Here is a 22,876-nt window from a genome sequence, read left to right on the forward strand (position 1 = left end):
CGGAAAATACTTCAAATGGATGCTTCGCACCCTCCAGGAGATGCCGCCATTCCTGGAATGCTAGTTTCATCGCCAGTAACTCCCTATCCCCTATGGAGTAGTTCCTCTCGGCCGGAGAAAAGGTCTTGGAGAAAAAGAAACAAGGATGCTTCCTTCCTCGTTCGTCTTTCTGGTACAGGACTGCACCAGCACCGACCGAAGAGGCGTCTACCTCTAGTAGAAAGGGTTTGGAGATGTCTGGACGATGAAGGATGGGAGCTCTGGAGAAGTAAGTTTTGAGAGTGTGAAATGCCTCTACCGTTTCCCGTGTCCATGCTTTGGGATTAGCGCCCTTGCGGGTAAGGGCAATGATGGGTGCTGCCACCGTCGAGAAGTTGGGAATGAACTGGCGATAATAATTGATAAACCCCAAGAATCGCTGGATCGCTTTCAGCGAGCGGGGCTCAGGCCATTTCATCACTGTCTCCAACTTCCCCGGATCCATTGCTAACCCCTGACTGGACACGATATACCCCAGGAACGGCAAGGATTCACGTTCAAAAACACACTTTTCTAGCTTAGCATATAACGAATGAGTGCGGAGCCTCTTAAGTACTCGGATGACATCCCTCCGATGGGTGGCAAGATCGGGGGAGAAGATAAGGATATCATCCAGGTATGCAACCACGGAAAGATACAAATCCCGGAAAACATCATTCACAAAGTCTTGAAATACGGCGGGGGCATTGCAGAGTCCGAAGGGCATTACGAGATACTCGTAGTGACCGTCCCTGGTGTTGAAGGCGGTCTTCCACTCATCGCCCTCTCGGACTCGCACTAGATTATACGCCCCGCGTAGATCCAGCTTCGTGAAGATCTTTGCCCCGCGGAATCGATCAAATAACTCCGTAATGAGGGGCAAAGGGTATTTGTTTTTGATCGTGATTGCATTTAATCCCCTGTAATCGATACAGGGGCGTAGATCCCCTTCCTTCTTTTGCACGAAGAAGAACCCCGCACCGGCCGGTGAAATAGACTTGCGAATGAACCCTTTTGCCAGGCTGTCCTGAATATATTTGGACATAGCCTCCGTCTCTGGAGCAGAGAGGGGATACACTCTGCCCCTAGGGGGCTCGGAGCCTGGCTTCAGGTCTATTCGGCAATCGTATGGCCGGTGGGGAGGAAGGGTATCTGCGGCCCTCTTGGAGAAGACGTCCCTGTAGGCCTCATAAGGTGTCGGTAAACCTGGCTCCCCTGTATTCCCTGAGGACCCAACCGACCTAATGGTAGCGGGTGGTTCGGTAGTCACGAGGTGCTCCCTACAGGATCCTGCCCATGATGAGATCTCCCCTGTTGCCCAGTTGAGTATAGGAGCATGCTGTCTCAACCAGGGGAGGCCCAGTAGGATCTCATCCGTCCCCCCTGGAAGCACCAGGAAGGACACCTGCTCATGGTGTCCCGGTGGTACTTCCATCCTGAGAGGGATGGTGATCTGGGTGATGGGATCGACTAGTAGGGACCCGTTGACTACCCGAACCCTGAGTGGCTTGGGTAAGAGAACCAGGGGAACTGAGTATCGGGTTGCCAGGGAGGTCGAAATGAAATTGCCATCAGCGCCTGAGTCCAGGCAGGCCAGAGCAGAGAAGAGAGTAGTGCCAAACTGCAACTGGGTGCTGATAGTCAACCTAGAGGGAGAAGCAGCGTCTAGTAACCCCCCTCTGATGGAAACTAGACGCTGTCTTTTCCCGACGGTTTGGGACATCGGGTAGCTATGTGTCCCCTCTGCCCACAGGAAAAGCAGATGACACTAGACCGAGAACCTGGGGTAGAGGAGACCGCTTTGGACACCTCCATTGACTCCACGGAGTCGCCTACAGAGCTGGCTGGGAGACCTGTCTGGTGGAATACGGTAGCCAGACGCTTTTTAGGCCGTGAGGACGTGGGTGCTGAAGAGACCTCGAGCCTCCGCTCCGCCTGGCGGATGTCTATGCGAGAGGCAACCACAATCAAGGACTCTAAAGTAGCAGGCACCTCACGCGTGGCCAGTGCGTCTTTGACGAACCCTGCCAGGCCCTCCCAGAACACAGGGACAAGGACCTTATCGGGCCAGTCCAGCTCTGCAGCAAGTGTCCTAAAGTGTACGGCAAAGTCCCCGACTGAAGCAGACCCTTGCCGAAGTCGTAGGAGGCGCAGCGCGGAGTCGTGGGTGACTTGAGGCCCGAGGAACACCATTCTCATGGCCCCAAGATAAGATGCTAAGTTATTCACCACCCGATCTCCACGCTCCCACAACGGCGTGGACCACTTCAGCGCTCTCCCTGTGAGCAGGGACTGGACGAAGGCTACCTTCGCCTTCTCGGTAGCGTAAAGAGTCGCGGACAGCTCAAAGTAGGTGGTAACTTGGTTTATAAACCCACGGCACTCGGAGCTGTCCCCGCTAAAGCGCTCTGGAAGCGCAAGGCGAGGAGACCTTCCGCCCAATAGCACAGCCTGGGTAGCCGCCTGGGTGGCGACTGTCGTCAGAGCAGTCTTGTCGGAGGAAGACTGCTCCACTGCTGCCAAACGTGATTCCAACTGCTGCACATAACGCAGCAACTGCTGCTGCTCTTCAGCCATAGCCAGACCTTTGGCGCGACCGTAATGTTACGAGGGGGACCCGGGGAAGCGTGCCAAGATGGGGAATGGACAGCTTCCGCCGGTCAAGGTCCACTGTGCGGTGTAAGGGACCGCTGCTATGGTGGGTGAAGAGTGAGCGGGTTGCTGCTAGCGATCGTCTGGAATGTCACAGACGATCTATGTACACCGGTCTGCCCTAACCCGTGTGGGTTGTATGGCAGGGATCACACGGCTCGGTGTACCTGTTGCACGGGGAAGCACAGAGGTGCCCACGCACGTGTGCCAGTGGAAGTCACGAGAATATGGCACGAGGGTAGCACAGAGGTGCCCACGCACGTGTGCTTTCAATAACCAGGTGAGTCCAGTGGAGACTCGAGGAGCTCACCTGGGACAGGAACACGGCCTGTAGAAGGAGCTACTGCCGGAGCAGCAAGGCAGGGACACGGCCTGCAAACCAGGTGCTGCCTAAGCAGCAAGGGCCAAGCCCACAGAAGAAGATAATGCCTGAGCAGTGGCGTGGCAGCACGCTGCCAGACATCCAAACATAGAAGGACGGTCACGCGCCGCCATGATGGCAGGAGGAGCTTTTAAGGAGGTGTAGCTCCAGCCAAGGGCGGGCGCGAGGCGGAGATGACGGACTTGACCCAATCAGGATCCACGACATCCCAGCCTGGCCAGTCAGGATTCACCACGTCACCAGCCTTGTCATCAAGCCGTGTGACGTCAGTGGGCGAATCAGGATCCACCAAGCATAGCACATGCTCACCCTCCTGCCTCTGGGAAATAGAGGCGGGATCCTCGGTCTCACAATGTGTAGAGATAACGGGAGTCTCACTGCTTCCCTGAGCAGCAACTCTCTGCACATTGCGCAACCTCACAGACCTTCGAGGCTGCTGAGCAGGAGGAGCTGTGGCAGGCAAGGAATGGGAGACTGCCTCATTTCTTGCAACAGGAGTACCACTAGGTGTCACCCTTGTGCTGCCTCTCTGAGGAGGTTTCTCCTGCACTCTGCGCAGTCTGGCAGACCTTCGGCGCTGCGGAGCAGGAGCGCTCGTGGCAGGCAAGGAGACTGTCTCATTCCTTGCCACAGGAGAGCCACGAGGTGTAACAGATCGTATGCCATTTTTTTAAATGATTTATTTATTTATTGTGCTGCACGATATAGACCCACCCACCGGCGGCTGTGATTGGTTGCAGGGAGACAGCTGTCACTCAGTGTGGGGGCAGGTCTGACTGCAACCAATCATAGGCGCCGGTGGGCGGGGGAAGTAGGGAATACGAGATGGAATAATGAGAGGCCGGCATTTTCAAAAGCAGGAGAAGCCGCCGGAGCAGTGTGACAACCATGCATCGCCGCGCCGGTGATAGGTGAGTATGAGAGAGGGGGAGAGAGGGAGAGACCGACCGACAGAGAGAGAGACCGAGAGAGAGACCGACCGACAGAGAGAGAGACCGAGAGAGAGAGACCGACAGAGAGAGAGAGACCGACCGACATAGAGAGAGACCAAGAGAGAGAGACCGACAGAGAGAGAGAGACCAACTGACAGAGAGAGAGAGACCAGAAGTGCTTTTAAATGATTTAGAACGTTTTCCTGGACATGCTGAGCATGCTCAGTAGAACGTGACGGAATCCTGCACTGGAATCCGTCGACAAACGTATGGCGACAGAATCCAGCACCATAGACATTCATTATGCCTGTTAACGGATCCAAACGGAATCCTGCGGAGTGCGGTTTTTTACAGCAACAAAAAACACTACGTTCTGCGTTCCAGCCGCCCGGCGCTCAGTCAAAATAACAACCGGCGGATGCAACGCAGACACCTGTGTTGCAGTGCATCATCAATACAAGTCTATGGGAAACAGCGCAAGCCGTTAACGGACTGCGCTATTTTCCATAGCGCCGGATTGCGACGAACGCGAGTGTGAAAGTAGCCTTATATAGGATGTCATATTTCCTATTGCAATCTGCTTTTATTTTCAAAATAAAGATAAAAATGTGCTTGGTGTAGAGCGCGATATATTGTATTAATCTTATACAGTACAAAGTCTAAGGAGAGCGCCATTACTTTGCCTTGAAAACGACATGGTATCTCCAGCATTATAAACACATCGTCTATGTAACCTCGGCGTCAGAAAAATAACAGACTCGGAGCCATTTTCTGCAGCTTTTGTCATTTTTTTTTGTCTTAGATTCCTGGCAGTATTTTATATTAGAAGGCTGCAGAACCCAGGACATCAGCGGTGGAAAGCGAGAACATAAATTTCTGCGGAGATTAAAGAGACATATACCTAGTTTCAGTCTTTGAGGCTTATAATTGCCTAGGAAAGAAAATGAGATTCTCCCTCGGGCTACTAGAAAATGGCATATTCAGGCTTAGATACAGGCAGACGCGTCTTCTGTCAGCCTTCCAGTTGTATCTGTATCTTCGCCGTCTTGTCAGTCCTGAAGAATGGAGGCGCTCAGGATGAAAAAAAATAGAAGATCCCAATAATGCTATTTGAAGTTCTTACAGCTACGGAGTAGAAAAGCGATGAATTTCAGCAAGGCTATCAGAAAATACAGGATGTTAAATAGCAACCTGAAATACAAATGCACCAAGAGATATTCCACCGTATGCGGGAAACTGCAGAGATTAAAGGTGGTCAAAATGCCGGAATATTGAAAATGGCAAATAATTGGAAATGTTGGAGCTGCTTCCCGATGAGGAGTTCTTCCTTAGACCACTAGTGGTAGATATGATGGGTGATGAAGAGGTAATGTAACTGAAAAGGTGTTGATGCCAACAAATAGATGTCACGGGTGTGTCACGGGTGTCAGACAATCATGTGGTTTCTGGCCTTAGAAGGTCACAGCATTTGGCTGTGCAGAATGCTCCCTGACTTTCCATTGTTCCTGCTGTCAGTATCTATTGGTATAGGTAGCTTTTCTGCTGGATTCATTTCTCTCCCTTTTGGACTCAGCAGGAGCTCACCTTCCACCCACCTGCTGATCATCAGTATTCCCTTGGTGTTTAAATACCCATTCCTTTCTTTAGACTGGTGCTGGTGATATTTTCAGTTCCTTCAAGCCTAGGCTGAAAGCAGGTGGCTTGTACTCCTCTGTGGTATCATTGCTGAAAACTCTGCAGAACTTCTACCTGAGTCATCTAATGATAAGCAGTTCATGCTTTTCCGTCTGTGTGTCCTCATTGTGTCTTCTATAGCTGTTTGGAGGGGCTGAGGAAGAGCTCATCCCATCTGTTCCCTATTTAGGGTCCAGCACCAGGTATCTGGCTCAGCGCATAGGTGCGGAACCTATCTAGGGTGGGGAGGGACCCCAGGGACCAGCAGTAGGTTCTATCAGGGGTCACCATCTCCCCTTTCCCTAGACACAGGGTTTCCCTTTTATCGTGCATTTGGTACTTCCCCGTACCTAGCATGACAATAGGCCTTAGATTCTGCCCCAGTCTAGAGGATGATGATGGCACTGATGACAACCAATGTTCTCTATGACGGGATATGCGACAGAGCAGACAGGGACACCAGACCGATGAACAATCCAACAAGTTTTATTGAGGCAGGCAGCATAGAACAGCTAATATCAATATTTAGAGTCCACAATGAGTCCTCAAAGTTCCGGGGGGCGCCACACGGCAATCCGACGCCAGAGAACACGTAGAAGTAATCCTTGGAAGAAGTCAATGGATCCAACAGATGAGGGACACAACCCAACAACCCAATCCCACAAGACAGCTTCCATAAATCCACACACAGGTGCCAGGGACTTGCCTCAGTGAAGATCCCAGCTGCTCGAACCTCAGCCCACACCCAACTAACTGATTCACCATCCAGTGCCTGTAGATCCACCCCTGGAGGGGGAAGGGTTCACACCCACTTTTGAGTAGTGGCTATGTATGGAGAAGTCTCCAGAAGCTCATGGCTCCATTGTCTCCCACAGGCCTGTCTATTGGAGTCACCCCAAGCTGAGAAGAACCAAGACATCCAAGCAACCTACATGACCCTATGTGGCATAGAGTACATGAATACAGGCCGAGGGCTGGGGAGGGACACATCGCCACATTCTCTAAATGGGATCAATTTTGACAAATACCAGTTGAGCATCAATATAAGGGTACTGGATCTTAAATGTAAGGATTTTTTTCTGCTGTTGATGAATTCAGCAGTGCAGCCATTGGGTGCTATGTCAATGTTGCCATGCCAACTGGAGAAACACCAGCGGAAAATATAAATATATCACGTGGGGTTCAATTAGATGGCAACCAACAACCCCCCCGCCTAAAATATAACTGTTATTGTAGTCACCAAATTATGAAACTATATAATTTGGTGTTTTAACTTGAACAGAATGATCCCAAATTTAGGAGTAAAGGAGATGATAGTGGAATCCACCATCTCTGTTGTGCTGGTTGTCCAATCAAAGATCTCAACAAAGTGTTACGGTAAGTTACTCTGAAGGTAAATATCAATGAACCCTAAGAAGGGTAATGGCTGTTGGAGTTATATTACTCTGCTTGTCTGTAATCCTTGCTGAAACATGTCTTGAAAAGGTTCACACTGTAGATGTGCAGACGCACTGGCAGATGAGTTGCCGATACTCCAAGAGACCATGAGGTTTTGACCTTCGAGAATTAAATTATATATTATAGAGGTTGTCCACTACTTTTACACTGTTAGCCTCTCATTAGGATAGGTATTACGGCCCCGTTACACGCTACGATATATCGTGCGATATGTCGTCGGGGTTACGGATTCCGTGATGCACATCCGGCATCGTTTCACATATCGCAGCGTGTGATAGCTACGAGCGACTGTTAACGAGCAAAAATACTCACCTTATCGTTGCTCGTTGACACGCCATTCATTTTCATAATGTCGTTCCTCCTTCTGTGCTCCGGTTGTTCGTCGTTCCCGTGGCAGTACACATTGCTCCGTGTGACACCCTGGGAATGACGAACACAGCTTACCTGCGTCCCGCCAGCAATGAGGAAGGAAGGAGGTGGGCGGGATGTTACGTCCCGCTCATCTCCGCCCCTCCGCTTCTATTGGGCGGCCGCTGTGTGACGTCGCTGTGAAGCCGAACGTCCCTCCCCCTTCAGGAAGTGGATGTTCGCCACCCACAGCGAGGTCGTTCGAGAGGTAAGTACGTGTGACAGGGGTGACCGACTTTGTGCGACACGGGCAACAAATTGCCCGTGCCCCACAAACGATGGGGGCGGGTGCGATCGCACATGCGATCACACGATAAATCGACGCGTGTAACGGGGCCTTTATGTTTGATCATCTGGGCTCCGATACTAGTCATCACCACCAATCAGCTGTTCTCTGGTGTGCTACCTCATCTTCTGATAGCGGCTGCAGCCGGGTACTGCACATCCCCCTCCTTTTGAACTGAATGGGAGGCAAGTGTGCAGTACCCAGCCGTGGCCGATATCAGTTGACAGGTCCGCCCCGGAACTGAGAATTTCCAGCTGCCTACTACTGCCACCGGCACAAAGCACAGGTGATCAGCTGGTGACTGACAATCAGATATTGATGACCTATTCTAAAGAAAGACCATCAATGTAAAAGTAGTGGACAACCTCATTAATGCTTATTTACTGGAAATGACTACTTCACTTTGCAAACATGCACAAGGTATGACCTATTTGGCATGAATAATCGCTGACTTTGGAACTTCCCTAAGAACCATATTGACCGGACACTTTAGTGTGTTGTCTATGTTCTCTACGGTCGTACCTACTGAACACAATCTGAAGAGGTGACCTTCTGTGCAGTAGATCAGACTACTTGAACGAGTTCAAAATCCCTACCCCGACCGACGTTAAGGGGTTGCTGTTGGTTATATGTTATCATCATGGACCTATCAACATTTAAATTCCATGGTGGAGACATGAGTGGATTGTTGATGTTCTCCACAGAAATCTACTTTCCATGGTTGTACTCAAGAGTATTCACTTACCAGTATTGTAACAGGGATGTTCAATGTCAAGTTCTGATTTGGGAAAGATGGTGACTGTAGGACCGCGACCCAGAAAACTGCCATCCAGATCTTTGAATAGCGCTGCGTCTGCTCCAGAACATTCAGCAGATAAAGGACATCCTGTGGTTCTGAAGTGAAAAGAGAAGACCATGGAATTGACTTATCATTTTGAAGAATTACAGTTTAATATTTTTAAGTGAAACTACGAAGTTTCTATTTCTCCTTGGTTAACTTGACTCCAAATTTATTCTGCAGCCCGACAACGACCCCGAACATCCAGCCAATGTCATTAAGAATGAGGAATCCTGGAGGTGATGATGCCTACAGAGCCCTGATCTCACATCACCCCATGTGTCTGGGATAAAGAGACAGAAGGATCCGCACAAGCCTCATACATAGAAGATCGGGGGTCAGGGCTCCAAGATGTTTGGAACAACCTCCTGCCAAGATCCTTCATACACTGTCAGCTAGAATTGAAGTGTTGATGCTGTTTTGAAGGTAATAGGTGCTCACCACATATAGATGGGAAATATGTATAGGATAAAGAGACAGAAGGATCCGCACCAGCCTCATACACAGTAGATCGGGAGTCAGGTCTCCAAGATGTTTGGAACAACCTCCTACAGAGATCTTTCCTGCACTGTCAGTTAGAATTAAAGTGTTGGTGCTGTTTTGAAGGTAATGGGTGGTCACCACATATAGATGGGAAATATGTATAGGATAAAGAGACAGAAGGATCCGCACAAGCCTCATACACAGAAGATCAGGAGTCAAGTCTCCAAGATGTTTGGAACAACTTCATGCCAAGATCATTCATACACTGTCAGCTAGAATTGAAGTGTTGATGCTGTTTTGAAGGTAAAGAGTGGTCACCACATATAGATGGGAAATATGTATAGGATAAAGAGACAGAAGGATCCACACAAGCCTCATACACAAAAGATTGGGAGTCAAGTCTCCAAGATGTTTGGTACAACCTCGCTGATGAGCTCATTCATACACTGAGGTTGGTCACCACATATTGAGGAGAATTATATTTCTCTTTTGTTCATTTGCATTTTGTCAATTGATAATAAACATTAACACTTCTGCTTTTGAAGCATTCTTACTTTTCAGCATTTTTTCCACACCTGTATAACACTTTTGTACAACCCACGTTAGTTTTCCCCAATCTGATCATGGTATAGCCGATTCACTACCTGTGTAGCATAATGTAGACCTATCTGAATTCCTATGGAAAACATCAGATATAAATAGAGGTTGCAAGTTTTATTGTGGTCTAATGACAAACTAAGCTCTGCTATATGTGTAATTTTACTTTCCATACTCTAGATCAGAAACTAGGAAGAGAGAGCGCAATAGGGTCTTAGCAGATTAAAGGTTGTGGTGTGTGAACGGTAACACTCACCTGGCAAGGTTGTGAGAAGTCACAACCCCTATGAAGGTATTAGAGATGATGGTGGCTGCCGCAGCCCTACATAAGTCAATATTCGGTGCTGGAGAGAAGACGCGGGGTTAACGCCGCGCTACCACCAATAATAAGAATTGTTGATTAACTTTAGAATGCATACCTGGGGCCTCGCAGGCCTGCTAGGTTACTTGTTTTCTATTGTAGATTTCTATGGTTGCGCATTCTAGGGTTAATGATAAATTCTTTATTCCATAGGTCTACGCGTTTCTGGGATCCTGTCTCCTTCTTCAGGACTAAGAAAATCAACACTGTTGATTTTTTTTTGGTCCTGAAGAAGGGGACTGGATCTCAGAAATGCGTAGAATTATAGAATAAAGAATTTATCATTAATCACCAATTCTCCGTATTGGCGGTGGCGCGGCGTTAACCCCGCAACGAATACTTTCCATACTGTGTGTAACAAATAAGTTATTCGGGTATAATCTAAGGTGGCCATGCATTTTAAAGTAATCTCTTTTAAACCTACTAATTTCAGTGGAATTATCCAACAATCTAAGGTGTATGTGGCTTGTCACGGCTCTCTCTGATGGTATATGTCCTGGGTAAAATAAGATTGGACATATTGGACTTCAACATGCCTCATCTTTTGTTCCCAGGAAAGTTTAAAAGTTAGGAAGTGGCTTCACATTGAAACAAACTTGTACCAAGACGAGCAGCGTTGAAGGTTTTTGGTGAAGTCTTGAAAAATATATGTTGGCAAAACAAGTAATCAGCCACCATTTATTTCATTTGTATGGCGACCACTTTAATAGGATTGTCCAGGATTAGAAAACCATAGCTGGTTTCTTGCAGAAATAACGTGGTGATTACAGGGAATCCAACCTCTCGGACCTACAGCTATCTCGAGACCAGGGATGTGGAACCCCAAGAACGAAATTGTGCAGTCCCATTCCGAATGCAGCGGAGGTGTGCATGCTATGCTATGATCATTCATTGTCAATGCGACTTCTGGAAATACCTAAGTACAGCACTCTGCTATTTCTGTCAGTCCCATAAAAAAAATGAATGGAGCAGAGGTCAAGCACATGCTCCTCTACTATTTTCAAGACAGAGGCCTGCAGAGCCCTGTTGTTGGGTGTCAGAGCTTTCAACTCAGATTAGCTGGGATCTTAGACATTGGACCCTGTTGTGAATATGTTTTCCAGTTTGGGGCTCCCTCTTGTGGTCAATGCTGGCGGTGCAGTTGATGTGTGGAATGAAAGCTACACACCTGTGGAGGACTGGCAATCAGGGTCAGATTGGGCTATTTAACTAAGTAGTTTTCTCTTGTTACTTGCCGGTGGTCAATGTCTCCTGTGTGTTAAGGACATTCTGTAACCAGCTCTGCTCACAGCCAGAACTACTCTCAGATAAGTGGTCTTTGTACCTCTGCTGTTTGTTTTCCACTTTCTTGTTGTTTTTTTCTGCTTTAATACTAAGGCTTGATTCATATTTTGTCTGTGTGGAGTTCTTAGTGGAATGGGATCATTCCCTGCTGGGAATGTCTGTATACTTAGCTCCATGATTCTGCAGTGTATTGTGTTTGTCATGCTTGGTATTAATTCAGTCCCTCATCTGTATTAGTGGTTTTGGATTCCACTAACATCAGAGTGCTGATACAGTGGGGGAGAGGTTGTGTGACCTCAGGATTTTTCCATATCAGAACTGCTGCTATATATTAGGGTTTTTACGGCTGTAGACTGTTGCTCTTTTCTATCCCTTCATATAAAGACAGATTTCAGCAAAGGTAAGGCCCAAACTGTCTTTTCTGGCTTTGTATTTTGTTTTTCTATATCACCGTAGACTTTACATGTGGGGGGGGCTATCTATCTATCTATGAGGACTGCTCTGAGGCAGATTAGCTTTCTTATATTTCTATCTGTGAGATTATTTAGTTCTCCGGCTTTGTCGAGGCGTCCAGGTCATCGTAGGCATGCCCCACGGCTACTTCTAGTTGTGTGTCAGGATTAGGTCTGCAGTCCGTTAAGGTTCCAGCCACTCTGTTACCTTTTTGGGATTCTGCATTTTTTGATCCTCCTCGGTCCCTGAAGCATAACAGGACCCCCAGTGATCAGTTGTGATATACCATGAATAAGGCATAGCTTGGCTGAAATGCGTCGGCTTCTCTACCTCAGTTGTTTTTATTTCTTTTTTGTGCATAGTCTGACTGCCAGATTCATTTTTAATGAAGGAATATAATTGAAATTTTATCTCATCGTACTCTACTGTGGTCGGGCTCCAGTCCTCTGTTGTCCATATAAACTGCTGATAGCTTATGATTTGGGGAATAAGCCATTAAGGAAGCCTTTGTCTTTATCACCTCATTAAAGGGGTTATCCGGCTTCTTTGAAATTTATTTTTTTATTTCCCTATTGGGCTACATTGGGGCAGGTAAGTAGATAGAGAGCACTTACCTGCCCTGCTGTCAGCCCCTCTCCCCCGGCTCAGAGTGGTCATGTGACCGCTCCTGCCGCGATTTTGCTGCTTCCGGTCATTTCATGTCAACATGGGCAGGGCCATGTTGACATGCAAATGTGGAACAGCATGTCGCCTCCCTGCTGGGCGGGTACAGTGTGATGAGCCCCGCCCCCCTTCCCTGCACCCTCCCACACATTCCCCCGCACCTGTTTTACTCTCCAGTAACCTCCCCCTGCACTGCTGTGGGGTCCGTGACCTGGGGGAGGGGCCTGGCGGCAGCTGCCATGGTGTCAGCGCCAGCACCGGGCCCCCTGCTCAGGATCACACATTCAAATATACCGGCATCACAGATCACCGATGCCGGTACATTTGAAAGTGCTGATGAGAAGGAGCGCAGTGCTGCTTCTCATCACTGTCCCTCCCGCTGTCTGTTGCTCTCTTCAGCACAGCGGTGACGTCACTACTGTGCTGAAGAGAGCACAGACAGCGCGCGAACGTGCAGGAGCGGCGGGGACCGAGGACAGGTGAGTATGTACTCCACATGTGTTCCCGGCTGGGGATGGGGATGGGGGGGTTGCAGAGCCATATATGTGCGTGTGCAGAGCCATATGTGTGCGTGTGCAGAGCCATATGTGTGCGTGTGCAGAGCCACGTGTGTGCGTGTATGGTGCAGAGCCATATGTGTGCGTGTGCGGTGCAGAGCCATATGTGTGTGTGTGCGGTGCAGAGCCATATGTGTGCGTGTGCGGTGCAGAGCCATATGTGTGCGTGTGCGGTACAGAGCCATATGTGTGCGGTGCAGAGCCATATGTGTGCGTGTGCAGAGCCATATGTGTGCGTGTGTGGTGCAGAGCCATATGTGTGCGTGTGCGGTACAGAGCCATATGTGTGCATGTGCAGTGCAGAGCCATATGTGTACGTGTGTGGTACAGAGCCATATGTGTGCGGTGCAGAGCCATATGTGTGCGTGTGCAGAGCCATAAGTGTGCGTGTTCGGTGCAGAGCCATATGTGTGCGTGTGAGGTACAGAGCCATATGTGTGCGTGTGCGGTACAGAGCCATATGTGTGCGTGTACAGAGCCATATGTGTGCGTGTGCGATGCAGAGCCATATGTGTGCGTGTGCGGTACAGAGCCATATGTGTGTGTGTGTGGTGCAGAGCCATATGTGTGCGGTGCAGAGCCATATGTGTGCATATGCAGAGCCATATGTGTGCGTGTGAGGTACAGAGCCATATGTGTGCGGTGCAGAGCCATATGTGTGCGTGTGCAGAGCCATATGTGTGCGTGTGCGGTGCAGAGCCATATGTGTGCGTGTGCAGAGCCATATGTGTGCGTGTGCGGTGCAGAGCCATATGTGTGCGTGTGCAGAGCCATATGTGTGCGTGTGCGGTGCAGAGCCATATGTGTGCGTGTGCGGTACAGAGCCATATGTGTGCGTGTGCGGTACAGAGCCATATGTGTGCGTGTGCGGTGCAGAGCCATATGTGTGCGTGTGCGGTGCAGAGCCATATGGCTATGTGCGCACGTTGTGTACAGTTCACTGCAGAAATTTCTGCAGCGATCTGAAGAGCACATGTGCGCTTTAAATCGCTGCAGAAATGTCCGTAGTGAAGCCGATTCCATGCGCTCTGCCTGCAGCTCCTCCCATAGACAGAGCAGGAACTGCCGGCAAAGCGCACGGAAGAAGTGACATGTCACTTCTTTTTACGCAACGCCACGTGCGCACGGCCCCTGCACAATCTCCATAGACTGTGCAGGGGACGCAGGACGCATGCAGTTACGCTGCGCTACAAAGCGCAGCGTAACTGCATGTATTTACGCAACGTGCGCACATAGCCTATGTGTGCATGTGCAGAGCCATATGTGTGCGGTACAGAGCCATATGTGTGCGTGTGCGGTGCAGAGCCATATGTGTGCGTGTGCGGTGCAGAGCCATATGTGTGCGTGTGCGGTGCAGAGCCATATGTGTGCGTGTGCAGAGCCATATGTGTGCGGTGCAGAGCCATATGTGTGCGTGTGCAGAGCCATATGTGTGCGGTGCAGAGCCATATGTGTGCGTGTGCGTGTGCAGAGCCATATGTGTGCGTGTGCGGTGCAGAGCCATATGTGTGCGTGTGCGGTGCAGAGCCATGTGTGTGCGTGTGCGGTGCAGAGCCCGATGTGGGGCTGTTATTTGCAATGCTGTAGTGATACCAGGTCAGGTGCTGGGGAAGAATACTGACAGGGAATGTGTGTGCAGGGGGCGGGCAGGGGGCGGGGCTGGACACTGGGGTGGGTGGTGACAGCTCTGACTGAGGTTCAGCACAGGAAGTGGTCATGTTTGCTGGATCTGAATGTAAACAAGAAGCTGCCGAGAATAAAGGGATAATTCAAGAGGAACAAAAGTTAGAAAACAAAAAATAACAATGTAGGGGTGATTTATATGACAATACAGCACAGATAAACTCAAAAATTTTTGTTAAGCTAATGTCGGACAACTCCTTTAAGGTTTATGCCAGAAGACGGAGAAACAGTGCAAATATTCTCATCTTGGTGAAAGAAAAAAAGACATATAAGTGACCACTGCTGAAGATCCACAGGCCCAAAGAGCCAATGCATCCACAGGCCCAAAGAGCGAATAGATCCACAGGCCCAAAGAGCGAATAGATCCACAGGCCCAAAGAGCAAATAGATCCACAGGCCCAAAGAGCGAATAGATCCACAGGCCCAAAGAGCGAATAGATCCACAGGCCCAAAGAGCAAATAGATCCACAGGCCCAAAGAGCGAATAGATCCACAGGCCCAAAGAGCGAATAGATCCACAGGCCCAAAGAGCAAATAGATCCACAGGCCCAAGGAGCCAATAAATAGGAGAGAGTGATGATTAGTGTTTATTCCACGCTGCCAGTAAATAATGATGCTGTACGTTATTTAAAAAAAAAAGTGGTTTATTGATTCAATGCGTTTTGGAGCCATCTCGTTTCTTCATCTTTTCCTTATCAAGAAGCGAGGCAGCTTCGAAACCTGTTGAATCAATAAACCATTTTTTTTAAATAATACACAGCATCATTATTGACCGGCAGCGCGGAATAAAGACTAATCATCCCTCTCTTCTCACAAGCCGACCCTGGGGCCCCTGCTTCAGCTGGATGTGCATCCGAGGCTGAACATCCAGCTGATATGCATCCCGTCGGGTCCCTGTACTGTGATATACTGTGTGTTGCTGGCCAAACAGAAGCTGGCAACTTTCATCTATGCCCCAGTGATGGAGAGCGGCGCATGGCAATGACGTCATGCATTGCAATAGCACCGACACTGATGAAAGCTGACGGCCACTGTTGGCCGACTACACAGGAGGTCACTAAGTGATGTGGGAGCCAGGGAAGGTGAGTACAATGTTGTTTTTTTTACATTAGACAGAATGGAGACATATTTACCAGGATGGGGATATATATACCAGGGTGGGGAAAGATACCAGGAAGGGGATCATAGATACCAGGAGGGGGACATTATATACCAGGAGGGGCCGGCCCAGCATGGGGACAGAATACACGAGGAGGGCACCAGTAGGGTGACAGTAGATACCAGGAGGGGCACAGGATATACCAGGAGGGGGACAGTAGATATTAAGAGGGGCACAGTATATACCAGGAGGGGTCCAGGATGGCAACATACTTTATATACCAGGATAGTGACATATATACCAGGATGGGGACATTTTTACCAGGAGGGGGATATATATACACCAGGATGTGGTCTAGAATGGGGAACATATATACTAGGATAGGGAACATATATGCCAGGATGGGGGACATACCAGGATGGGAGGAATATAAATCAGAATGGGAGACATATTTACGAGGAAGGATCCCAGGATAAGGGACATTAGAACAGGGTGGGGAACATTACTAAATGTATACATACATATATATATATATATATATATATATATATATATATATATATATATATATCTGACCAACATAAGGGGGGAGGGGGCCCAGGTCAAAATTTTGCACCATGGCGCATTGAACTCTAGTGACGCCACTGCTAGTGAGTTACTGACACACCCCAGGGCCTTGGGATATTCGGTCCCGGGCCTTGAATCACTGGGAAGTATCACGGATGGCCGGTGACCAGTTCCGTGACCCTGGGGGTCGCTTAAAAAAGGGAGGAAAAATAAAAAGCAAAGCGGTTTTCGTGATGCCACTTGCGGTATGCGGCTATATGGGGAAAGCCGCCGCTGCAGTATTGAGCAGCTTGGATGTTATGTCCCTCCACAAGTAGAGCTAGGCCCCAGGGGAGGATGATGGTGGTGGTAGTATAGTGAAAGTTAATGATGCAGAGGTGCAGGAAGAATTCAGACAACACAGGCGCTGCGGTTTAACTTGTTCTTTACTCACTTGTTCCATGAAGCTGCAACCCAGCTGGTGCTGGTCTCTACCAATAGGCCTCAAGTGATTCGGTATTCCCTTGATCCCAGTGCCGGTGTAGTGATCTCGTGAGCTTTACTTCCATGCACCTGTCTACAGTTGGTAGGTCTCCGTGGCCTGAAGCGTGCTGGAGTACCCTCCTGTCGTCACAGTCCTGGCCCGTATGGCAGGCAGCTTGAACCTCTCTTGGGTTGAACCTCTGTCCCCGTTCTCGAGTTACCTCCTTGCTGCTGTGCCCCGGACACTAGCGTTGGTGAAGAACCTTGATGATTCCCTCACCGGGCAGATTTATCGGGTGAGCTGGAAGCGTCTTCCTGAACTAGGGCTCTGCACCCCGCCTGTGCTCAGTCCCATGAGTACTCACACCGAACTCTCCCTGGCGACCTTAGTCATTTAGCCCAACAAGTCACTTTACATTTTTTGTCTGAACGTCGAGTTCTTACTGACTGAGGACGGACCGTCCGACTGACTTCGGACTCACTGTCTGTCAAAATGTCTCTCTACTGTCAACTCCACTGGCTAGCCCCTCCTCCTCCCAGGTGTCTGACTAGAAGATTGGATAAGTCCCGACCAATAGGTGGCTATCCATCATTTCCGTCTCTAGCCTGTCACCCAGTCAGGGAAAAGGGCAGAATTATGTGTGTTTGAATGGTATTTACCGGCACTGGTCTTCCAGGAACCCGTGGTTAGCACCGCACCTCTTACTGGATGCAATACTCTGTGGCACCTGACTCCTCAGGGGCGCCACATTACCCTAAAATTCACTTGAATAGCACAAAAGGAGAGAGGAGGAGAGAGACAAAACTATGCATTTCTACAAAGACCGAGACACCCTGTGACTAAATGTTGTCCCCATAACAATGGCTGCTGTACGTTCGAGTCATGGTTTATAGTCATATTTTTGGAGATGTGAGCGCGGTGTGCACAGAGAACGGTTCAGCTCTGCTTTATATACTGTAAATCAGCAAAACAGAGAAATATAGCATGAAATGGAGAACATTGCAATGAAAGAAGGAGAAAAATTTCACAGGAATTGGTCCAAGTGAAATGACGGATACTCTTTTGAAAGTCATCTTGTGCTTGGCTGACATATTCTTTCATCATAATTCTCAGTGAAATTGCAATTTTGATCAGTTGTAAGTGCATGTAATATATCCCTTACTTTTAATTGCATGTGTTTTCTAAGTGGAAGGAAAGCACAGTAGAGCCATTGTAGAAGTTATGGGTTTAAGAGAGGCGAAGTAGATAGGACAAGGTCATGTAAAAGTGCAGAAAGTGACAAAAAAGAAAGTTTCTACGACACCTGTCCTGCGGATGGAAGTAGAAGATGTGGTCAGATCGTATGTCTGACATCTTTATTCTCTCGGCTGTGATTGGACAGGCTATGGCCATGTTTCCGGGAATAGACATGATGCAAGTGTCAAGGTCATCACTGTAGCAACTCTTCTTAAATCCAGAAAATGTAACATCTGATGGGATCAATGAAAAATTTAGGGGTTTAATTATATATAAAAAATACGAGCATGGCTTCACTTTCTGAAATATCTCCTTAAATCTCCTTGATATCCTTAAATATCCCCTTAAATCTCCTTAATATCTCCTCATGAATCATAGAATCATAGAACGGTAGAATTGAAGAGCCCTAAAGGGCCATCGGGTCCAACCCCCTGCGAGTGCAGGCTTTCCTAAATCCGCTTTCCACTTAAAGATTTCCATTGATGGAGAGCTCACCACCTCCCTTGGTAGCCTGTTCCACTCTCTGATTGCCCTCACTACTTCCGGTGGTTGCCTGTTCCACACCCTGACTGCCCTCACCACCTCTCGTGGTAGACTATTCCACTCTCTGACTGCCCTCACTACCTCCGGTGGTTGCCTGTTCCACACCCTGACTGCCCTCACTGTCAGAAAGTTTTTCCTAATGTCTAATCTGAATTTCCTTCCTTAAAGTTTCATCCCATTGCTTCTTGTACTTCCTTGTACTAATGAGAATAAGGTAGTTCCCTCTGCACTGTGACTTCCTTTCAGATATTTGTAGACCGCTATTAAGTCTCCTCTCAGCCTTGTCTTTTTCAAACTAAACATCCCTAGTTCTTTTAGACGATCTTCATATGACAAGGTTTGCAGACCTTCTACCATCTTGGTGGCTCTTCTCTATAGACTTGCTCCAATATATCAATGTCTTCCTTGAATTGGGGCCCCCTAGAACTGTACACAGTTTTCCAAGTGAGGTATGACTAGGGAAGAGTTCAGGGGAATAATTACGTCTCTTGATCTAGATTCAATGCTTGTCTTGATAAATCCCAGAATTTTGTTGGCCCTTATCCATATTTGCTATTGGGGCATACCCACACCAAAAATGGAGGAACTCTGTCCTTACTTTAACTTTTCGGAAGGTATACTTGGATCGACAAGGGATAATGGTGGAAGGGGAAACCTAGCGACTGTAGACCACAGGGTTGATGGTCGCAACCATCTCTGATAGTTTCCACGATATTTAACTGGACTAGTTGTAAAATGGGCATACAGCCAATGGTAACAACTCTGGACAAATGGAGGAACAAATGGCTCAAATAGCGCTGAGGTGTTAACTAGAAGTATGTATTCAACATTGAGCCTTGGCATTCTATTTATTTTCCAGTTGATTAATTTTTAATACAGATCAATTTGTTTTTTCCAAAAATATCCAAAGTAAAAGCTTGTGTCATGTCATGGGGGTGTACAGATGGAACAGGGCTCCTAGGCTGACCCTAAGACTGGGGCCCCTGTGCTGTCCCTTATGTCGAAGGTGGACTTGATGGTAGCCAGGTTCGAGCCTCCAACATGGCCCTGTCTCCTGTCCAAGCCCTGATACAACTTCCCCCCACCCAGGGACCTCAAACACAAAGGAGGGACAGTATGTGAACTGGGGAGTAACGCAAAAGGGGTAGGAGATAAGTGCACAACTGTAAAACTCACACACCACGCAGAACTGCAACTTGTAGATCACCATAGAACTGGATAATCACAGGAACTGAGGAAGCAGAAGCTATATCTGGCACTCAGCCCCAGAATCCAGAACCTTATAAAGGCTGGAAATGGTGATCAGCAGCCAGAGCTTCCAGCAGTTGATCACAGGACAGCAGAAATTACCTCCCGCTGTACAGGAGAGCAGTGAAGCCAGAACCAGCTGACGCACATGACAGGCTGTCTAACTAAAGAACCTCAGGCAGGTTGTTGGACTCTGCAGTGTAAACAGAGTCCTACACCTCCATGACACCCAGCGAGTGCAATGCAGAACACCGCACAACAGATTGACTGACCTTGTAGTTCCATTATTCCGGAGATGGCTCCTTCAGCTGCTAGCATGTGCCATGGATAATCTGGCCATCGTCTAGGCCTGGCAGTAAATGTTGGCCAAAGAATGCCAACCCGACCACTGTACGGTGAACATGGGGCTCGGTCTTTTTGTGTGACCTTGGCAGAAAAAGGTTTAATTCTGTCCCGTAAGCAGTCAAACGCTGAGCTGGTGGCCACAATTACAGAGTTGTGGAGTGAGATGGATTGCTTCAAGGAATTAGTAGCAGATCGTTGGCAAACGATGGGTAAAAGGCCAACCCGATTGTCTATAAGAGCCACATTGTCCACCACTGCACTGCCTTCCACATTAAAGAAGAGACCATAGTCATAGTTCTTATAAGACAGAAATCCAGATATTTTGGTGCAGTTCTTAAGGCCATCTTCCCAGTAGACGTGAATTCCATGAAGGCTGGAATGGGCCACATTCTCTTGCCATAACCTTTCTTCAGAAAGACATCTTTGGCCTTGTACATGATAAGCAATCCGTTCTGATCCAGCTACTGAATTACCAGACAAGAAAACTTTGCTTGGAGGATCAAACTTCATACCCGTCACCCATTCCACTTGGGTTTTTGGTTGCTGCATTAAGACGAGAAGGTTACTAGTGAGAATATGGCTCCCACCATTAAGGTGAATCGCATGTCCGACACTGTTATATACTACATTGCCATGTAACGTAATGTTTGTGCTGTTGGTTGCTCTTATGCCACCTCCACAGCTGTGGTGAATGCTTGAGAATGATATCCAAGAACATTTTGAGGTGTTGATAAAGTTGATTGATGGAAACAAGGAGGAGCCAAAATTTGAAATCTCAATATTTGAAAGTTCCAGAGACCCTAAAATTAAAAAAAAATCCTTATTACGGCTTGAACATTCTAGACATAAAATTAAAAAAAAAACAACAACAAAGAGTAACAAAAATTACATTTTCATATTTATTTTAACATTAATACTATCTATTAACTGTAGTATTGACTTAAGGCATCCAAAAATACTAAAAAGAAAAAAAAAAAGTTCAAATAGGAAAGTAGATTTTCACATACCCGAGTACTTCTCCCCAAGATCACTTGTATGTTGGCCCACCATAATGCTCCCGGAACAGAGTCTGTCAGTGGTAATCTGGATATTGCGAGACAACAAGCCGACCTCTGCCGACAATGAGATTCTCCGGGTATCTCCAATCGAATGAACAGTACCTGAAAAATACATTTTTGGATTTAGCATATAATTGATTAAATATTTACCTATGCCTATGCATATGTAGCGCCCCTGAAGCCATCAGAGAGCTACAAGGTTCTGTATCCCCACTAGGATGCAGGGCCTACCAACTAGGGCCCTGGAAGACCAGTGCCGATCACACACAAACACAAACTGGTAATCCCATTTTTCCCCAACAATCCCCCATACAATGGTGCAAAGCTGGGGTCGGACCAATGGATGGCCGCCTAGAGGTGAAGCCACTCCAGTCCACTAGTGACCAGGTGGGAGGGGCAGACAGTGGACAGTCAGTCTGAGTAAAGCCATCGAGGAGTGAAGATGGATGTAAGGAGACGCACTGATAAGGAGCTCACAGTAACCAGGTATCCAGGAGGGTTGTTGCCGGTGGAGTACTCCTGGAACTTTGCACCAACAGGGTACAGGACCCTAGGTCAGGCATAATGCTCCAGGCAGGCCTGATAACACCTGCACAGCGAGGGAACCATCAAGGACCTCGCTGACCCTAAAAATCTGAGACTCAGTAGCAAAGAGAGAGCCAGGGACAGGACCAGAGACTCCAACCCCACAGGGTTTCCACAGCAGTGGAAAGAAACACCACCGGACAGGAACCCCCAGTTGCTATATGCCACGGGGACCCACTAACCAGAGACAGGTGCAGGGGAAGAAGGCACCAGATTACTACACTGGCACTGGGACAAAGGGGACCTGAAGGTGAAACCAGCCGGACTCGGGTGACCAGTTACCACCAGAAAGTAAGTAAAGAATTAGTTGCACTAAACCCCTTGTGTGGACTACCTTCTTCCAACACCCGTAATTACACTTACCCTCTGGGGCCCGGCCCTGTTTGCGGAGGGTCTAACATCCAGGCTGTAATTAACACCAGCCCCAGCAGTGGACATTGTGCAGCGGCGGCTCCATTCACATAGCCGCAACACCGCAAGTGGCGTCACGTATGAACACTAACCTAATCCCCTGTAAATACACCTCCATTACAAAAATGGCCCAGGGCATTGAACCGGGCAATGGCCAACAGAGTGACATTCCCAAGATATACACTGCCCGGGACCGAGTACCCAATATCCTTGGGCGACACATGTACTATATCATCTGTATGGCCCTAAGATATAATCACTTCCCCTGATGCTGTGACCGATCCTTCTTTTTGTTACCTGGGGTAGAGAGTGAGCTTAGTGCCTTTGGCCTGAACCTTAAAAAATTGGGCAAAAAGCACGAGACTTGTTGGTGTCCCAACTGTCTCCAGCTCCAAAGGTATTATGGTGCAGAGGGTCAGAGGCTGTCCACTCTGCAATACTTCTTGACTGGATATGCATCCAAGTATGCAAACTGGAACCTTGGTCACCAGCAGGCCCACTGGGAGATTTTCCAGTCTATCGCTGGACTAGTCCAAGCCCACCCAGCTAATGACTTGCCCTTTGACATATACACAGTTCTCCTTCAAGACTA

At 48.2% G+C, this 22,876-nt stretch overlaps 1 protein-coding gene across 1 annotated transcript in view; it reads right to left on the minus strand.

Annotated features, from left to right (window-relative positions):
- The window catches only part of PKHD1 (PKHD1 ciliary IPT domain containing fibrocystin/polyductin), an 832,619-nt gene that overhangs the window by 96,047 nt on the left and 713,696 nt on the right, over positions 1–22,876 (minus strand). The window contains exons 55-58 of the mRNA XM_075341622.1: positions 21,238–21,390; positions 20,158–21,030; positions 18,162–18,327; positions 8,556–8,704 (exon numbers count right to left, since the gene is read on the minus strand). Coding sequence (XP_075197737.1) covers positions 8,556–8,704; positions 18,162–18,327; positions 20,158–21,030; positions 21,238–21,390 — 1,341 coding nt within the window. The remainder of the gene's footprint in view (positions 1–8,555; positions 8,705–18,161; positions 18,328–20,157; positions 21,031–21,237; positions 21,391–22,876) is intronic.

This window comes from Anomaloglossus baeobatrachus, chromosome 3 (genome assembly GCF_048569485.1).
Source record: "Anomaloglossus baeobatrachus isolate aAnoBae1 chromosome 3, aAnoBae1.hap1, whole genome shotgun sequence".
Lineage (NCBI taxonomy): Eukaryota > Metazoa > Chordata > Amphibia > Anura > Aromobatidae > Anomaloglossus > Anomaloglossus baeobatrachus.